The 19875-nt window shown below is 33.9% G+C and overlaps 1 protein-coding gene across 1 annotated transcript; it reads right to left on the bottom strand.

Moving 5' to 3' along the window:
* Positions 1–8890: 8890 nt before the first annotated feature.
* LOC142348137 (uncharacterized) lies at positions 8891–19379 on the bottom strand. Its single transcript, XM_075399342.1, has 2 exons — positions 17571–19379; positions 8891–10345 (listed from the first exon to the last, which is right to left on the bottom strand). Exon 2 carries the CDS (start codon positions 10185–10187, stop codon positions 9132–9134), a length of 1056 nt encoding a protein of 351 aa, XP_075255457.1. The 5' UTR covers positions 10188–10345; positions 17571–19379; the 3' UTR covers positions 8891–9131.
* Between the last annotated feature and the right edge of the window lie 496 nt (positions 19380–19875).

Here is a 19875-nt window from a genome sequence, read left to right as displayed (position 1 = left end):
CTGGACATGATAGAGCCAGCGATACGCGGGGGTATAACCTCTGTTTTCGAAAGTCGACATTTTAAAGCAAACAACCGCTACCTGCCTGGGTTCAACTCCGAGGAAACGTCCACATTTGGGCTGATGGTGGACGCTAATAATTTATATGGTGGAATTATGCAGGAGAAGATGCTACCCGTTGGTGATTTTTGTTGTTTTCGACATCTCAATAAACGAACTACTACACGACCCTGATAGCTCTTCAGTTGGGTATTTCTGTGAAGTCGATCTAGAATACCCAAGTGAAATACATGATCAACAGCAGGACTACCCATTGGCACCAGAACAAAACACTAGTAAAGGACGACTGGCTAAGCGATTATAAGTTAGAGGTTAAACAGCGTTACAATTTACCGGAAAGTAAAGTTAACAAACTATTACAAACTATGTTTGACAAAAGCAAATACGTCCTACACTACAAACTACTGCAATTCTATGTTCGACTTGGGTTGCGTATCAAAAAAGTACACAGAATTCTCAAATTCACACAATCAAAGTGGCTTGAACCGTACATTGCCCTAAACAGCGCCATGAGAAAAAAGCAACTAACAGATTTGAACAGAACTACTACAAACTGATGAACAACTCGGTATATGGGAAAACAATTGAGTCAAAACGAAGACGACTGAAAGTAGACATAACACGGGATGCCGAAAAAACTGCAAAACTTACATCAAAATTCGAGTTTGACAAATTTAAAATATTCGGCGAAAACATGGCGGCGATCTGTTCTCGACAAAAAGTTTTTAAATGGACAACACCAACTATTGTTGGGGCGACCATCTTGGATCTCTCAAAACTACGTATGTACGGGTTCCACTATGATGTTATGCAGGCAAATTTTCGGTGCCCACTCTTGTACTCGGATACCGACAGTCTATTGTATAAAGTTGAGGCGACTGACTTCTATGCCGAATTGGCAAAGAAGAAAGAAGTTTGTACAGAATTCGATTTCTCAAACTATCCGGACAATCATCCGCTCTACTCCGATGTTAACCACAGCAGAGTTCTCAAGTTCAAGGATGAATCCGCTGGTGACTACATCTCGGAATTTATATGCTTGAAGCCCAAGATGTATTCAATAACTTCTGAAAGTAAGTATTAAATTACATATATTTTAATCCCCGAGAACCGATCACTTTTTTTCTTTGCATGTTGAAATAAGAACTCACCTGAGACTCGAGGTTGATCTGCTTTTGTTTTATTCCAGGTTGTAGAAAGCTGTCGGCGAAAGGGGTAACAAAAGCTGCCCAGAAGTTGTTGACACACGAGCTGTACAAGTCTACACTAGTTACGGCAAAACCATATCGCGCAATAAGTAATAGAATAACGTCCGAAAACCATATTCTAAAAACAGTATCCGAAAACAAAGTGTCCCTCTCAGCGTACGACAATAAACGATACATTCTCGCTGATGGGTTGAGAACACTGCCATTTGGGCATTATTCTATAAGGAACAGTTCGCAATCTACAACAGCGAGTGATACCGATTCATATAGCTGGTTCGATAATGAGAAAGAGGACAGTGAAATAAGTTGGGATTACAAATCAGTCTCAGAAGAAAGTTTAGGTAGAATTTTCAATGGTATAAACAATGACGCTAATGTCGACTGGGATCATCCGACACCACCCAGCCCTATTCCTCCTCCAGCAAAAAGAATGAGAAAACATTAAAGTGAACACATGAATCAAATGCTTGATATAGCAGAAAACTGGACACCACCCGACCCGGGAATGATTGTTGCCAGAGCTACTACTGAGGAGGAAATTAGTGATTCTGATGTTGTTGATTTCGATAGGAGCAGCAGTTCCGAAGATGATCATTTTCAGTGCTCCCTCATTAAATTTGAAGCAAGTGACAGCAGTGATTAAAATTCATAGCAAAACCCAACGCTTGAGCGTTTTGTTGCTTGCTAAATTATTTCAAACAAACTTACCTTAGTTTCCACTTCTCCGCAATTTTGTACGTGATTTTTGGTATAACTTAACGTTTCAGAGCGTGTTTTCAAAGTGTTCCCCAGTTTGATTTTGGGAGGTAAATTATTGTGTGTACGTGAATTTTGGTATAACTTTAAGTTTCAGAACCTGTTTTCAAAGTGCTCCGCAGTTTGGATTTTGTGAGGTAATTAATTGTTTCAATATGTTTGGTTTACAGTTGGAAATACAAAATAATAAATTGTTGTTTGATCTGTTTTCACATAAATCAGGAGCTCGGTAAATAATCGCGGCAAGTTTGATCGCGGCAATTCTTCCTTCTCAATTTACATGTACTATTCAAATGCAAGTTTAGTCGCGGCAATTCTTCCTTCTCAATTTACATGTAGATCAAAAAGGATATACAACTCCATATTATCTTCATGGGATATACCACTCCATATTATCCTCATGGGATATACCACTCCATATTATCCTCATGGGATATACCACTCCATATTATCTTCATGCATTCTATACCCTATTATCCTCATGGGAGGATACCCCCCCTATCCCAATACAGCTATATATTACTACTTGCATTAAAGTTTATTTTAGGTCTGACGTTTCGCATGCTGCAGTGTCCAGTCTAGTCAAATAATTGAATTTGATCTCACTGATTTTAACCTTTTTTCATATCTTGTTAATACTTTATGAAAATTCAAATAAAATATTATAACTTTTTTTTATTTCAATGGTAGTCTATTTCTGCTCCAACTGAAGCTAAGAATTGGGATGAAGGGTCGCAGCATTATGCTCAAACGCACTTTATTGAGGCTCCTTTTTAAGAATTTAGAATAATAAAAGTGCACTTATTTAGGACAAAAGTACAGTTGTTTATGCTTCATCTAAGTCATCTAAAAGCAAAACCGTTGCATCGTGTGGTCGTATACTCCAACTTCTGCCCCATCGGAAAGCATCAATTCGATCAATCTGTTTGATAAGACAAGGACTAGTCGTTTTCTTCGTCCACACAGTTTGACCAAATACCAACATTTGCATACCACTCGCAATCCACAGCTTTCGCAATTCGTCTAACTGGAGAATGAATTCATCGCACTTAAAATGTTGATTGCCTATGAACAAATTGTGTACATCTTTATTAAAGGACTGAAAATCTAACGACACCGACTGAGCAGAAGATGTTAGTGTTCTGATCAGTTCAACACTAATAACTTCTAAATATTTCCAACGGTTAATTATGTAAGTTATCGTCTCAAATAATCCCAACAGTTGAGTCGGAAATCGAAAGCAGAACTTTATCTTCAACACAGAAATTTGCAGTTCGCTCCCGTATTGAAAATCATAATAACTTTCATCTGTGTAAACACGAAATAACAGGTTCAAGCACTTCAAAGAAGAACAATTTTTGAAATTTTTCAACATATAGGAGGAAATTGAGAGCACAGAGCATGAATTTGGAAAACACGTAAAATCGGCCACGACACTAACTGATCTTTCGATTTTCAAATCCAAATATTTGAGGAGAGGAAAACATTTTTTAAAAACAAGAGGAAGCAATTCAAAATTAGAAACTGTCTGGTTTAGGATTACCAGAGCAGTAATAGATGTAGGTGATTTAACTCTCGTCAAATTCGAAGTATCTATATGTGAAACAGTAAGTGATGTAATGCAAGGGAATAATTCCAAATCATTTAATTTAATTTCTGAGTCTGGCAAATTTAGCTCCCTTAAATTTGCATAACAAGATAAATTTTGCAGCTCTTTTTCGGGTATAAAGGAAGAAAAGATAAATGAACTAGTAACGAAAGTTGCTTTATTAACCACATTCGGGTCTGGAAGAATCAGAACAGATTCGTAAAAAGTTACATCAAAAGAGGCTTTTCTTTTTACAGTCACTCTTTCTAGCCATTTAACTAGGCTGTTCACAGTTGAATAACTTTCTTTTGGCACTGTAATTGTGACTTCGTTCAAGCTATTTGTAAACAAGCTTTCAAATTGACTGAGTAAATGCATATTTACCTCTTCCCCGGACCTCAAAGAACTTTCACACGAAGAAAAGCGCCAGTTGGTTTTCGTTTTCATAAAATTGAGAAAAGATAGCAAATTTATCCCTTGTTTAGATTTAACATCATTCAGCAACCAGCCATTGTTAAAATGACACTTCAAGTGAAGTACCATATCATTAATTATTTCACATAAATAAACACATGTTGTTCTCAAGTTCAAAACGTCACGAAGAGAATTCACCGGATTTTCTGGACACAAATTGTGTAACAGAAGCTGGCAGATCAGTTGCAAAACATTTCCGGGTAAATCGCATAACGAAATCGGGTTAGGCGAATTTCTACGTATGTCGAATTCTGAGATCATAGTTGACCTGAAAAGAAAAACGTTTTCAAAACTAATTACACAAATTAAACACCTGATCTATATATAAGCACCTGATCTAATAATTTTCGGCTTCAGTTCGGAACACTTAATTTTGTCACTGATCATTAACGCAACGGCTATCGAGACACCAAACTTATGTTGAATTCAAGCAGCCATATTTCCAATTAAAAGAAAGAAAAAATGCGCCACTAAACAGCCATTTGCCACCGAAAAGAACGACAAGAGGCAAAAATTTCCCGTTCACGTCGGTCAGGCAACTGATGCACTTCCACTAGGAAATTAAATTATTTTTGCAAAAAAAGGAAATTTCCTGATATTACAAAGACCAAAGAGCCATACAAAAAGAGCCCGAAAAATATAGGAAATGTCAGTTTCCAAAAACTGATTAAGGGTTCAATTCCTAAAAAACACAGCGAGAAAAAAAATCTTAAGTAGCTTTCCTGACTTATAAAAATGGTTTTAAAAACCGAGTGGTAATTAGGGAGCTGAAACTGTAAAGAAGCAAAAGGGCTGGAATCCTGGTTACATTATGGTGTAATATCTTAGTTTCCCGGTTGAAAAAAGGTCAAATGAAAACAAAACGATTAGAAAAAACTTTGAATTGACAAGCTAATATTCAAATGAATATAAACATGGAGTACAATTAATGAATATTGATATTTGTAGTATTGATAAAGCCCTTTAATTTAATTCTGAATCAGGAGGTTCGGTAAAAAGCGTTCGCACATATTGTTCTGACTCCGCTTATCCACATTTTCACTTATCTATCTAACAAATGAAGAGATTATACAAATAGATAATTGCGTAAAAAAATGTTACAGAACCAGCTACTAAACAAATTATATAAAAGCCATGCATGCCGCATTAGAGAGCTCATAATACATGCAAATAAAAAAACCACGAGACAATACAACTAAAATGAAAATGCCAAATGAAAATGATAAAAACGAAACCATATTCTCTTGTCCTGAACCATAAAGCGGATGAAAGCTGTTCACAATGGAACTAGATAACCAGTTGACAAAAGAAAAAGGGCGAAGTTCAAAGCTCCATCAAACGCTTTTAAACAAAATCATTTCAAAAGTTAGAAACCAATATCCTTTAACTAACAAAACAAGTTAGATTTACTAAAAATTAATCAAGGGACCTGTAGGCGGGGAACTCAGCCATAGCAGAGGACTACAGAACAACTATAGATACAGAAATACCGAAAAATTTGTAAACAATTCACGAAACACAAAGTACTTGAAGCCTTTGACGTCATCAAATATTATCTGAAAACCATGTGCTATTATTTCAATTATTATTTATAAAGTTTCAATTGACAATTAAATGAAAAACTGGATATGCTCACTTGGGTGTTATTTGAAAACCAATGTGACTTGATATTAAGGCGAATATTTCAATGGACAAAATGAAACACAAATTTTTCCTAGCCACAAACTTTAGGCAAACGCATAGTGTCCAAGATAAAAAACAATGACTGTATCATAAAACAAATAACGGGCTGAAATTTTAGATCGCAAGAAACTGAATGACCACAACGAATAAGTTTCTTAACCCCATGAATAGGACGCTATCAGAAAAATTCTTACGTATAACTAAAAAAGCGACAAAAATTGGCAAAAACAAGTAATTAAAAAAAATACAAGAGAAAAGCGTCAAAGTCATTAAAAAATAAAATTATCAAGGAGAAATTTTGGAAATTATAAATTGATTATCTTTCCAACACGAATGGGATATCTGAGTATGGTGATAATGTGACTTTAAAAAAATGATGAACTGATGTTCAAAAATCACTAAATTCTTAAAACACCTCGTAGTATCCGAGCCATTAAACTCAACAGCTTTCGACACAAAACACTAAAAATGTTGATTTACAACTGGATTGAGAGCCAATAGGATCAGTCATTAATCAGAGTATGTCTTATGACTACAAAAAGCACAACAAATAAAGGCAAAAACCAGAATTTCAATAAAAAACTCATAAGAAACTGCAGAAACCATTAAAACCATAAGTTCTTCGCTGATAACTTTCATTATGTCCAGCTACGAGTTCTTTTAACGGCTATGGGAACTTTCTATCTTAATATGAGATGTCATATCCAAAAAAAAACAGCAATAAAATATCAAAGCTCGTAACATCAAAGTCACAAAACCAAAAATTACACAACAAAACCGCTAATCAGCCTAATTTCTGATTCAGTCTTAGGCATACTTGAACTGTCATTGGTGGGATAGACCTAAAATATCACAAAATTGAGTTTAAAATCGTTTAACGTTCAGTTTTTTTCGAAAAAAAAAACATTCTCAAAGTCTAAACAACCATTAGGTAAGCAATCAAAACATTGAGTTGAACAAAATATTGAAATAAATACTCATTGGGCCCCATTTGCTCATATATGATGTTTTCAGTGATATCGCATTAATATGAAAAAGTATTTGTCTCTAAATGATACGGGAAAAACCAAACAAATATAAAAAGAAATTCAAAAACATCTCTCCACTAGAAATCGAATCTTTTGATTGCAAACTTTCCAATGAGACCAAAACTTTCCAATGAGACAGTTTTGATTTAGGATTTTGATACAAAGAATCTACCAAAACAAAAATGACGCTAGAAGTGAACAAAATCAAACCCAAATATCAAATGTTTACAAAAACTTTAAGCCTCGATAACTGCTCGAAAAAAAGTAATTCAAAAAAATCTTAATTTTAAATTCTATGCTTGAAGAGCTTTCTAATGATACCACTCAAAATTCTCTTGAATTAACTGATCGATCGGCCGAAATGGACTGAACAAAAAATCCATTTGAGTATATAATTCCTTCCCCCATTAAGTGGGGTCGGATTAATATGTAAAATTTTAAACGGGAAGGATAATAAGAGGCAAAGTAGAGAGAATCCACTATTGCAAAATTAGTTTACCATTTTTTTAAATATAACTTTACTGCTTCACGAGGAACCAATAACAAACTTCACATCAAACACGTATATTTATCAATTGAAAAACAAACTTTTTCGAATAGAGCAAAAGTTTTACAAATGGTGGAAAGAGAAAATGCCTGCATGATATATTGGGCGGTATGCAATTAGATATGAGCAAGCCATACTTTAAGACTACCCCATTCCAAGTAACTAGACATCGTGATATAACAATTAGGAGTGGGCGTTCCGGAATTAGTTTTCAACTCTTTGCCTTGGCGAAAAAAGTCTATGCATACGATAATATGATAACTCTCTTCTTTTTCTTATTCTTTTTCTATCTTTTAGAAGCGGCTATGTAGGGGCTAGTGCCAAGTGCTATATTGAATGAAGGCTGAGTTATCGTTGCAATTTCCTTTCTAATAAAGACGTTTAATTGCGGGTTTTTGCTAATTGCTATTCGGAGCGCGGGTTCGGTAAAAACGCTCTTTTTCTGTTACATTTTTTTATTCGAGTATTCAAGTAACCAGCTGAATTGGAGTGAGCAGAATAGTCTAAGTGAATTTCAAAATAATAAAAAGGTGCTGTATAAATTTACAAAAGTCTTTTTCAGCCAATCAAAATTTTGCATTGTCACAGATAATAATCGGTGCCTCAAGAAAACTGTTTAGAAATATGCTTCCTGGAAATGAAATGCATTGGACATTGGAGTGTAAGTATAATGAACTGTGCTGAAAAGCCTTTTCGTTATTACAAACAATTACAAACTTTAAAAACTTTGAAAACCATGATCATCATTTAAGTTTAGATTTTAAAAATTATTCAACGTTGATTGATTTACGGAAATCAAGAAGCCGAGCTATTAATATCTGGAAGAGAAAAAAAACAAAAGCAGTTGTTTTTATACGCTTTTGTTATCAAATGGTTGCTATCATGAGCAGATGGCTTTTTAGGTCCAAAAACAGAAAAACTTACAAACAATAAACATTGCAAATTAGAATTTTGCCTCCTGGGAACACATAGAAAACAGTATTGACCTGAAGATTATTCGCACCATCATCGCTTACTTGCAATCCTAGCTTGCAAACAATTACACCAACCGGTCTTAAACTGTATTCTCTTAATCTGTCTAGTTCCTCAAGTCGTCAACGCGCTAGCCATGTCAAAAGTTAATTTATACACTATTTACATTTGATTGCTCTCTATCAACCATCTAACATCAAAAGTACAACAAAATTCAATGTGACCAATAATATAGCTTTACCATCGATTCGATATTAATAAATTTTTTTACAAAACTATTCTTTGTAATATTTTACAGTGTCATTTTGTGTCCAATAGTCTAACCACAGAATTATCCATTATGATCAAGAGCACTATTGACCAAATTGGAGTTGATTTAATTATGTTCAAAGAGGAAAACAGTTGCCGCATGTGGTCTGATATACCAACTATCACCTGGTCTAATAGTATCAATTTGGTCAATCCGCTTTATCAAATTCACACTAATCGATTTCTTCATCCAAACCGTGTTGCCAAAGACCAGTAACTGGATATTACTGGCGATCCAAAGCTTTCGCATCTCATCCAACTGTTTCACAAACTCATCGCATTCAAAGTTTTGTTTATCATCCCAGAACAATTTATCCACATCCTTGTCAAACGCCTGAACATCCGACGGTCCAAACTGAGTTCCAGATATGCTTTTGTCCAGTTCAATGCTGATAACTTCTAAGCACTTCCAGAATGTTATCAAGTAAGATACGGCCTCAAAAAAGCCTGATAGTTGAGCCGAATCCGTAACAAGGAAACATATTTTCATCACAGAAACTTGCATTTCAATCCCATACTGGAGCTGAAGAGAACTTTCGGCCAAACTTCCCTGATAAAAAAAGTCGCAAGCATTTCACAGAATGACAATCTTTAAACTTTTGCAACAGAGACAATGAAATTTTTAGCATGTGACAGCATTCTGGAAGGCAGAAGTCGCCATTTATAACCGAATATCTTAGAGCGCCCAATTGGAGATAACTGATATGGGGAAAGCATTTATTAATAACAAGAGGGAGCAAATTAGAATTAAAACCCTCCTGTTTTCGCATTAAGAGATCAGTCACACAGGGTAAATTTTTGACAACTCTGTAATTCGAAACAACTAAATGTTTTACTTGAAGCGAAGTAAGGCTCGGAAATAATTCCAAATTTTCTATTTTAAACTCTAAATGAGGTATATCTAATTTCCTTAAATTTGAATAAGAAGAGAGATTTCTGATAAAGTTTTCACTCTCGAGCCCACTAGAGTACTCCAAGCTGTTCAAGAAAACTGCATCAGAAACAAAAGTTGGATTTTCAAGAATTGACACAGATCTGATAAACGTAACCTTGAATTTGACTTGCGATTTAAGCGCACCCCTCGCTAACCATTGAACTAGCCTGTTTATCGAAATGTAATTGATTTTAGTCACCAACAGCGTGACGTTGTTTATGTTATTTGTGAATAAAGCTTCAAATCGACACAATAAAGGCGTGATATTAAACTCTTCCCCGGAATAAAGAACATTAACGGAACAAAAGCGCCAATTTGTTTCTGTTTTCATAAAATTGAGAAAATTTATCAAATCGTTTTTGCTTTTAGAATAATTTTTACTTTCATTTGCTGTCAGCCAGGAGTCACATACGTAACAGGGCAGGTAAAGGACCAAGTCGTTAATGACGTCACGAAAATAAACGCTCGTTGATCGCATGTTCATAACATCACGAAGAAAAACCCATCCACTTCCTCGCCACAAACTGTCAATAAGAAGCTGACATAAATATTGCAAAACGTTTGTGGGCAAATCATTGAGGGAAACCGCTGGGCATGCCTCTTTTAAAAGATTATTTTCAGAAAACATCAGCTAAGCTGAAAATTTAAAGAGCGGCATTATGTAGCGAAGATGAGTCAGAAAACATCGGTCGGACTGCTGTGTAATCGTGGATATGTTAATCAGTTTCATAGTTTGGTCATTAAATAGCTTGCCTCAGGTGTAGAGGTATGAATTCCGTTGTTACCCTGATTAAAATCAATTATTACAATATACACAAAAACGCACTTTTTTGTTCCGACCCCTCTTGAGGGGGGAGGAACTATATACTCAACTGGGTTTTTTTTGTTCAGTCAATTTTGGCCGATCGATATATTCATCGTAGAGAGTTGAGACTGGTATCATTAGAAAGCTTGTCCAGCGTAGAATATGGAATTAAAAAGATTTTTTTTATTTTCGGTTTTGACAGGGAGATTTCGAGGTTTAGACTTTCGAGAAAATAGAGTGAATTCCGTTGATTTCATTCACCTTTTTTCGGAATTTTTGACTAAAATTTTTGCCAATTTTGATAAAATTTAATAAAATTTTTCAGGAAAATTTTGTTGATTTTACGTTTAGAGACAAAACACATTGTCGGCTATTTTCATTGAAATTTTTTGTCACAAATTCCGGCTAAAAGTTTCACAAAATTCAGACTTTTTCATCAAAAACAGCACGAAATAAGTTTCTTTTGTCCACTCTGATTAAATTTGCAGGAAGTGCACACCCAAACACCACAAACACAATCTATGTAGACTGAAAAGGGGGCTAATTCCAATTCAACTTCCGTTGAGAGTCCTCTGTAAATAAATCTTTGCCGTTTTTTGCTAACTTTATTCGTTGATTATCAAAAACGCAGCATTTACTTTTGATTTTTTAACAAACAAAATATCTAAAACAATGACAATCCAAAACTTGGATATTCCTAATGGACAATCAACATTAGCAGGACTAGTTCTGAACCAATCTTGGATCGTTACAATTGAAAAATAATTCGGATTGTCATCAGTCGGTTTTTATAAAAAAAAATTCGATCTTTTTTATATTAACGAAATAACAAAACATTTCAAATCAAAGCTCACTAGTGATAGCTCTTATTGGCTTCCTAATAAACTTGCAATTAATTTATCTAGTTGATTGCTTGAAAGCTTATGGTCGTTTCGACTTTTAAAATATTTGATTTTAAATAAAAACTAGCTTTTTATTGAACTTTGCCTCCAATTTTCTCTTAAGTTGGTCAAGTTGTAGCTTAGTGTCAGCAATCAAAGAGTGCTCCTTCTTTCTGCTGAATTCAAATTTAGTCTTTATTGCGGTTTTACACCTTAAGTTATGGTGTTCTGGCTTTGATACTAATAGATTTAACAAAATTTTAAAAATTTTAGGTATTTGCCCATTTTTCATGTTTTCTATTTTTGTCAAATTATCACGTTATTGTCAGTTCATATATCACATTTTTCGCGTTCAAAATAACGCACAATTGATAATATTTAAATCCTTAAAGATATAGGTTGTGATTCCGCTTCGACAATACTTTCTCGAAGAATTTAAATGAATTTTTTAATTTTTTCTTTTACTGTCGTTTTTACTTTGTCTTTTTAGTCGTAATTAATTTCCTGTACAATGACCCGGTTTGATAGGCTTCTCCTGGAAGAGTAGATGAGCCGAGGTTCCGATATTAGAAGATAGATAATGGCTTTCATGACTTTGAAAACAATTGTTTTGCAAAATGAAAAAAAAACATTTCAACTTCGCAATTTTGTTCCTTTTATTGTCTGTTTGTTACCTGGTCTCGTTAATTAAAGGTTAAAGATGACATTATTGTTGTCAAGGGAGGTATCAAAAGGGATTGGTGTCACAAAATCTAGTGTTTTTAAAGAATTCGTTATGAATTTACTGGCTTTGACACGGGTTTTTCACAAAAAAAGTAAATTAATTTTTGATTTTTGTCATATTTGACGTTCTTTTTGTAGACGCAAGACATGTTCTGGATAATTGCAGGTCTCGAGTGCTTCCTTTGGAAGAATAAACGAACCTATTCAATCTTTTCATTTTGTAATTAATGGCTTTCATGTCTTTGGGAATAAATTTTTTTCTATAAAAACAAGTTTTATATAATCTTGCTTTTTTCTTCTTGGTCTATTGTTACCTAATTTCATTAATGAGAGGTCACACAATACATTTCAAGGTAAAGTGTCAAAAGGGATTGGTGATACAAAATCTAATGTTTTAAGAGAATTCGTTATGACTTTACTGGCTTCCACACGGGTTTTTCACAAAAAAAAGTAAATGAATTTTTGATTTTTGTCATATTTAACGTTCTTTTTGTAGACGTAAGACATTCTGGATAATTGCAGGTCTCAAGGGCTTCCTTTGGAAGAATAGACAGAAAAAACAAGTATTACAAAATTTTGCATTTTTTTTCTGTCTAATTGTTGCTTATTTTCATTAATGAGCGGCCACATAATACATTAACGGTGTTCGACGAAGCTGCAATCGAACATATTTTGGGAGCCAAAGTATGGCTCCACGGTTTCCAAAGCATTTTCTGACAAGTTTTCACTGATTTTTTTGTTTGTTGTCTGTTTGTTGTTCTTTTTGTAACTGCATAAAAAATTGAATACCAAGAGCTCTTAATTCCCTTCTATGGAAGCATCGGTAATTGTAAACCTATGGGATATTTTAGTTGATTCATAATGGTTTTCATTACTTTGAAATTAATTGTTTTTTAAATTCAGCGAATTTTCTAACTTTAAAGTTTCTTTTTTGTCTAATTGTTACCAAGCTTTACTATGAACTGGTGAATAACCATTTTTTCTGGTTAATTACCAGTTGATTGTTTATTTTCAGTTTTATCTGACGCTATTTTGACTTTGTTATTAAGTTTTGTTTTTTAAAACGGAAATAAATTTTTTGATGTATTTAATGTTTGTTGTTGTTGTTGTTTGGTTTTGCCGTTCGTCTTCACTCGCTTTCCTAATATCGTCATATCTCATCAATCTAATGCATTTTTTTTACTCCACTGAGTTATTTGCTTTGGAGGCTATCTTTTCGTTCATACTACAGTTTTTTTTTGAAAAATACTTGAATTTTTTGTGTTTTTCTATCTGTTCCTCATTTGGTAGACAATTATGCCAAAATTGTGGATGAGCGGGGTCGGAACCTTATGTGCGATCGCACATTACCGAGCCGCCTTGTTATTTCATCAAATTATAACTTGAAATAAGATCTAAGCTTATAGGCGTAGGAGCTTAGACACAAAAGGAAAGTTGAATAGAAGTATACTTTTACGTCCAATTTCATAGTTATGTATCAGCTAACTTAATACATTTCATCGAGGCTGGTCAACTACTTCAGACTTTTATATCAACTTTTAGTCAATTCAGACTTTTATACCAAAAAACACTGCCCAAAAATAACTAAGGAAGAGAACTGGAACCCGGATTGAAAAGTAACACATTCGACTTTTCACGAAAAAAAACAATAGTGGAGATATTAACACAAAAAATTATAAAACGCAAAATAAGGGCAAGTTCGCAGCTATGCAAGAGAAAATCTTCTAGTTCCATACGTTTAAATTGAGGAACAGTTTAAAACAGTTGGTTACACAATTGATGACAAGCCAAGATGGATACTTTATTTTTACATAGGATTCTGGAGCCTAGTATTAACCTGCAGTTTTATATCAACCAGAAAGTGTCCCGTATGGTTCACAATAAAAATAAATATCGACTTCACATTTGTCAACGCTACAAAATTTCTTTCAGAGCCTATTATCGAATGTTACCAATTACGATAATGGTGGTCATTGACAAAATTAAAAAAACTAGCCAAATTGCTACACCCAATTAAAGAACACAAAAACAGAAAACAAGTGAAAAAGTCAAATTAACAAATAAAATTTTAAATAAAGTTCACATGTCAACAAAAACAACTCTCAAAATCCGTAAATTTATTCAAATAACGTTTTCTCTCATTTCATTGTACACTGTTCTCTCCATCAATTTTAGAAACAATTTGAAAAATAAATCACACCTTAAAAGTGCTCGCTTTTTCGATCCCTTCGCCACTTCGGCCAGACCAAAATTACTACACCAAATTGAACTTTGATTAATATCAAAAAACGCAAACACTGTGGACAGCGCTATAAATCAATTCAAATTATTTGTGATCGAAAAGCAAGATGAAGCCAATGACAGCACTACTCAGCTGTGACTATCGAAGGTCTCAATAAACAATCTTCTTGCTAACCGCATGCCTGGATACAATTGAAACAAAGCTTAGCAAAAACTGAAGATTTGCAATATCTGCTCAGATCATACGCAAGTATTTGTCAATATAGGATTTGAGAGCAAAACAACAAATAAAAAATATCACTAAAAATACTATTTTTAATGTTAAAAATGGTGTTTAAAAACTCCTTTGTTATAAAATTTTTCTATAACATTAAAATACGTTTTTTGTGATATTTTATTTTTAATAATCGTAAGTGTCTTTCAAGTAACGTCTAACGAACGCACCACGTACCCAAAACTGTGACAATCAGTACTGATTCAGAACAGTTACAGAAAAATTACAAATTTCAGTACTGATTCAGAAAGATTTCAGAACCAACTGTGAAGTGGTTTCTGAACTTCTCTGAATCACAGAAAAATCCAAAGAAAATATTCAGTACTCTTCTGACTTCTGATTCAGAAGAGTACTGAATATTTTCTCTGGATTTTTCTCAAGATGTTTCAGAATAAACCACTGAGTTAGCTCTGAATCAGACAGATTCAATGCAGTGCAATAAATGGCCTGAATTAGACTCTGACTCAGCGACGAATTTGCCTTAGAGTTGAGGTACGGGACCCACTAATTTCTTTTAACCAATCTATGCTTTATATTGAAACAATTATTTAGTAAAATGATAACTGAAAATTATCAGAAAATGGACGAAACTCTCATAGTTGAAATTGGAATGAAATGGGAATTATTAATTCCAACAAGGTGGCTCGGTAATGTGCGCTTGCACATAATTTTCTGACACCGCTCATCCTCATTTTTAGCATAATTGTCTACCAAATGAGAAACAGTTAGAAAACCCCCCAAAAATTCAAGTAATTTTCAAAAAAGTGAATGAATAAACAGATCGCCCTCAACGCAAATAAATGTAAGGAGTAAAAAATACCGCATTATATTGATGATATTTGCCATTATTTAGAAAACGGTTCAAGACAAAAAAAATCAAACAACATTAACAACCATTAATTTCATCCAAAATTTTACGTCCTTTTTTTAAAGAAAACGTAATAAAAAACGCAAGATAGCGTCAGATAAAATTGAAACTGATCAAAATATAATGTACTTTACTAGAAAAGATATGGGATCAGTCCATAATAAGGCTATGCTGCAATTAGACAAAAAAAGAACAAAAACAGCAAAGTTAACAAATTCGCTTATTTTTCTAAAAACAATTAAATTCAAAGTCATGGAAACCATTAGATATCAACTGAAATTATTCCAATATGCTATTATTGCCTATGCCTTTATAAGAGCGCTTGAAAATTTGTCTTTATTAAACTTTTTACGCGGTTAAAAAACAAATAGAGACAACAAACAAAATTTCAATAAAAACTGCGTGAAAGCACTGTCGAAGCCGTAAAGCCATATTTTGCCCCTGCAATCATGTTCAAATGCGCCTTTATGTTCAAATGCGCATTCCTCGAGCTCCAACAAAATGGTATGTGACCTCTCATTAATGAGACTAGAGGAAAAAAAGACAGAATAAGGTAAACTAAGAAAAACTTTTGTATTTTTCGAAAACAATTATTTTCAAAATCATGAAAGCTATTAGCTACAAAATGAAATAAAAAATAAGTTCTTTTTTGTCCAAAGGCAGCACTTGAGACCATAAATTATCCAGAACAAGTCTTGCGTCTACAAAAAAACGTCAAATAAAGACAAAAGTCAAAATATTTTACCTTCTTTGCGAAAAACCCGTGTCGAAACCAGTAAAGTCATAACGAATTCTGTAAAGACATTAAATTTTTGTACAATTGCGCCTTCTATCGGCGCCAATAAAGTCTTATTTGGCCTGTAATTAATGAGACTAGCTAACAAATACACAAAAGCGTAAACGCGAAGTTAAAAAGTGTTTTTTTTTTAACTTTCGAAAACAATTGTTTTCAAAGTCATGTAAGCCGTCAGCTATCTACTCAAGTCAAAATATAGGCTCAGTTATTCTGCCAAAACAAGGCCAATGAGACCTGTCATTGTCCAGGATTTACCAAAGGACAAAAAAGACAAAATAAAAACGACAGTTGAAGACAAAAGTAAAAAAAAGTCAATTAAATTCTTCGAGGAAGTGCTGTCGAAGGCGTTAAAACCACACTCTATACCTTTAAAGATTTTTGCCTCAATTCGAACGCTAATAATGTGATATGTAGACTGTCAATAATGTGATAATGAGAGAAAACGAGAAAAAGAAACGAGAAAAATGGACAAACGCCTAAAAGTCTAAAACGTTTTATGAACTCTAATAGTATCAAAGCCAGCAAACCTTAATTCAAGGCGTATAACCGCAACAAAGATTAAATATTAATTCAAGTGAAAGAAGGAGTCGACACGACCAAAAGCTTCCAAGTAAAAAAAACTATCTACATTAATTAAGAACTGCTTAGGAAAACCTGCTTGGACTTATCATCACTGAGCTTTAATTTGAATTACTCTGTTCTATAACAAACATAAAAAGATCGAATTTTTTTAAAGGACCTACTGATTACAATCCCGATTATCTTCGGATTGTAACAGTCCTTGATTGGGCCAAAAATAACCTTGCTATTGCTGTTCATCCATTGAGAACACTTAATTGTTTCAAATGTTTTAGATATAGATAAATTGTTAGTTAAAAATCAAAAATAAATGCTGCGTTTTTGATAATCATTGAGTATCAAAGATTTTTGGGTGTGCACTTCCGGCAAACTTAATAAAAAACTAAAGAATTTTATTTCGTGCAAATTTTGATGAAAGACTGAATTTTGAAATATTTAGGCAAAATTTCAGCCCACAAAATTAAATCAAAATAGTCAACAGTACTTTTTTGTCTTTAAAAATGATTTCAACAGTAGAATTGTTAAGTAACATATTTTAATTTTAACATATTTTAGCGAAATTGAGGACATTTTTGGCAAAAATTCAGGTAAATGTGAATGAAAATAACGCAAATCGGTCTAATTTTAACAAAAAATTAAACCTCGATAACTCGCTCTAGAATGCGAAATTCAAAAAAATCTTTTTAAATCCATATTCTACGCTGGAGGAGCTTTTTAATGACACACACACAACTCTCTATGATGAATATATCGATCGGCCAAAATTGACTGAACAAAAAAATCCCATTTGAGTGTATAGTTCCTCCCCCCTCAAGAGGTCGGAACAAAAATAGTATAATCTAACAGCTCTGTAAACTAAACAGATTTGCTCCAATCCAATATACAAATTTCGACTAACTCAAGTTGGACCGTAAATGGGCGAAATGTTCCCTTCATTGTACTCAGAAGCCGAATCTACTACTATAACTACTCGCCAGAATAGATACGCTTCTTTTAGCAATCCTCAAAAAGGAAAACAGTTGCGCCACGTGGTCTCATATGCCAACCATCAGTGCAATCCAAAGCATCCATTCTGTCCGCTTGCTCAATCAAAGACGAGCTAGTCGTTTTCTTCATCCACACAGTTTGACCCAGAATCAGTAATCGAACAGAACTAGACAACCATAATTTTTTGAGCACGTCAAGTTGCCGGATAAATTCTTCACATTGAAAATGTTCTTCACCCGTGAACAAATTTTCCGCGTCATCAGTGTAGGACTGAACTTCCATGGATTGAGACTGGACAACGGACGATATTTTTCTGCTGAGAGCTATACAAAAAACATTCAAATGTTTCCAATGTTTAACTATATAAGAGATCGCCGAAAATAAGCCTAACATTTGAGAGGAAAATCTGACTGAGAAACATATCTTCAAAATCGAAATTTGCAACTGATTGCCATACTGAAAATCGTAAAAGCCATCAGCCACGTTACCATGATAAAACAGGTATAAACATTTCAAATGGTAACAATGTCTGAAATTTTCCAGCAAATATGAGGAAATTTTCAATAAATAGCAAGAACTTGGAAGACAAGAGAAGTCACCATCTATGCGAGAGCCTCTTCGAACATTCTGTTCGAGATATTTAAGACCAGGAAAAGAATCTTTGAGGGCAATAGGAAGCAAATGGAATCTACAGTCGTCCTGGTTTCGGATTACAAAAGTTGTAATAGGTGGAATAAATTTAACTTCTTTACTGTTTGACGAATCTAAATGTCTGATCTTAAGCGATGTAAGGTGTGGGAACAATTCCAAATCTTTTATGTCAAATTCTACGCGTGATAGTTCCAATACTCTTAAATTTGTGTAATAAGAAAGATTTTTAATAATTTCTAGACTCTCATAACTATCAAGGTAATGTGAGCAATTAAACACTGCATTAGTTACTAAACTGGGATTTGAGAACGATAAAACAGATTCCATAAAGGTCAGCTTGAACATAAATTTGCACTTTACCGCTGCGATTCCTATCCATTTAATTAGATCGTTAACTAGTGAAAAACTTTCTTCAGAAACTCCCAAACTAATTTCATGAATATTATTGACAAACAAGGTTTCATATTCACACAAAAACATCGTCAAATCGAAATTCTCAAAGAGTGACGCACAATCAAGCAAAACAAACCGCCAGTTTGTTTCTGTTTTTACAAAATTGAAAAAGTTAACCAATTTTCCGCTTTTAGACACCGCTTTTGCTTCAAATGTAACTAAGCAATCATTGGTTAGGTGACACTTCAAGTAAAGGACCATGTCATTGATGACGTCACGAAAGTGAACGCACGTTGAACGCAAGTTCATAACATCACGAAGATAAGCCCAACCACTTTCTTGCCACAAACTGTCAATTAAAAACTGGCAGACATATTGCAGAACATTCTCGGGTAAATCACACAGTGACATTGTGCCCAGTTGTCATTCACTCTGAAAATTTAAAGCCCCAGCTATCGCTTCGAGGCCATTACTAATGAAAATCGTATGATGAAAATGACGCCTTCCTTCGAAAGCACAGAAATCTCCAGATCTTTTGTTCTGCAATTTTTGCAAAAAAAAACTAAAAGCCAAATTTAACCCATGCCTGTTTGAGTTAGCTTATTGTGAGCCCAAAAAATTTATGATTATCCCGTATTCATTGTTTAAAAATTAACACCTCATTTCTTTTTCCAAATATGTACAGATCTGAGTAGTCAAAGTTCGAATGAGAATACGCTGTTAAATTACAGCCTTTCTGATACAAATTTAAATGAAATTCTTTCCAATATAAAATTTCTTGTCACAAGGAAATTCTGAAATTTTTCAGAATTTTTTTCTGCTGTCCTGGTGACTTATAGTTTCCAAAAAAGCCGTTGTACTTTAAGAAATTGCAAATATGAATCTATGTGCGTTATTTAATATCATATAGTGGTTACTGTGATCATCTGGCGTCTAGGAAATTAGATGGAAGCAGTGATCATGTCTTAGCTGAACTGACAAAGGCAACAACAATTTGCAATAAAAACAACATTCTCCAAACACTTTTGATTAATGTTAATCCGCAAAAAATATTAACTAAAAGCAAATAGAAAACTGGAATTAAATTTGACAACCAAACAAAGCAGAAAAGGTGTTGA

Source organism: Convolutriloba macropyga, chromosome 10, assembly GCF_964194025.1.
Source record: "Convolutriloba macropyga chromosome 10, txConMacr16.3, whole genome shotgun sequence".
Taxonomy (NCBI): domain Eukaryota; kingdom Metazoa; phylum Xenacoelomorpha; order Acoela; family Convolutidae; genus Convolutriloba; species Convolutriloba macropyga.
Note: the sequence above shows the minus strand (reverse complement) of the source record. Positions and strands in the feature narration are given on the sequence as shown.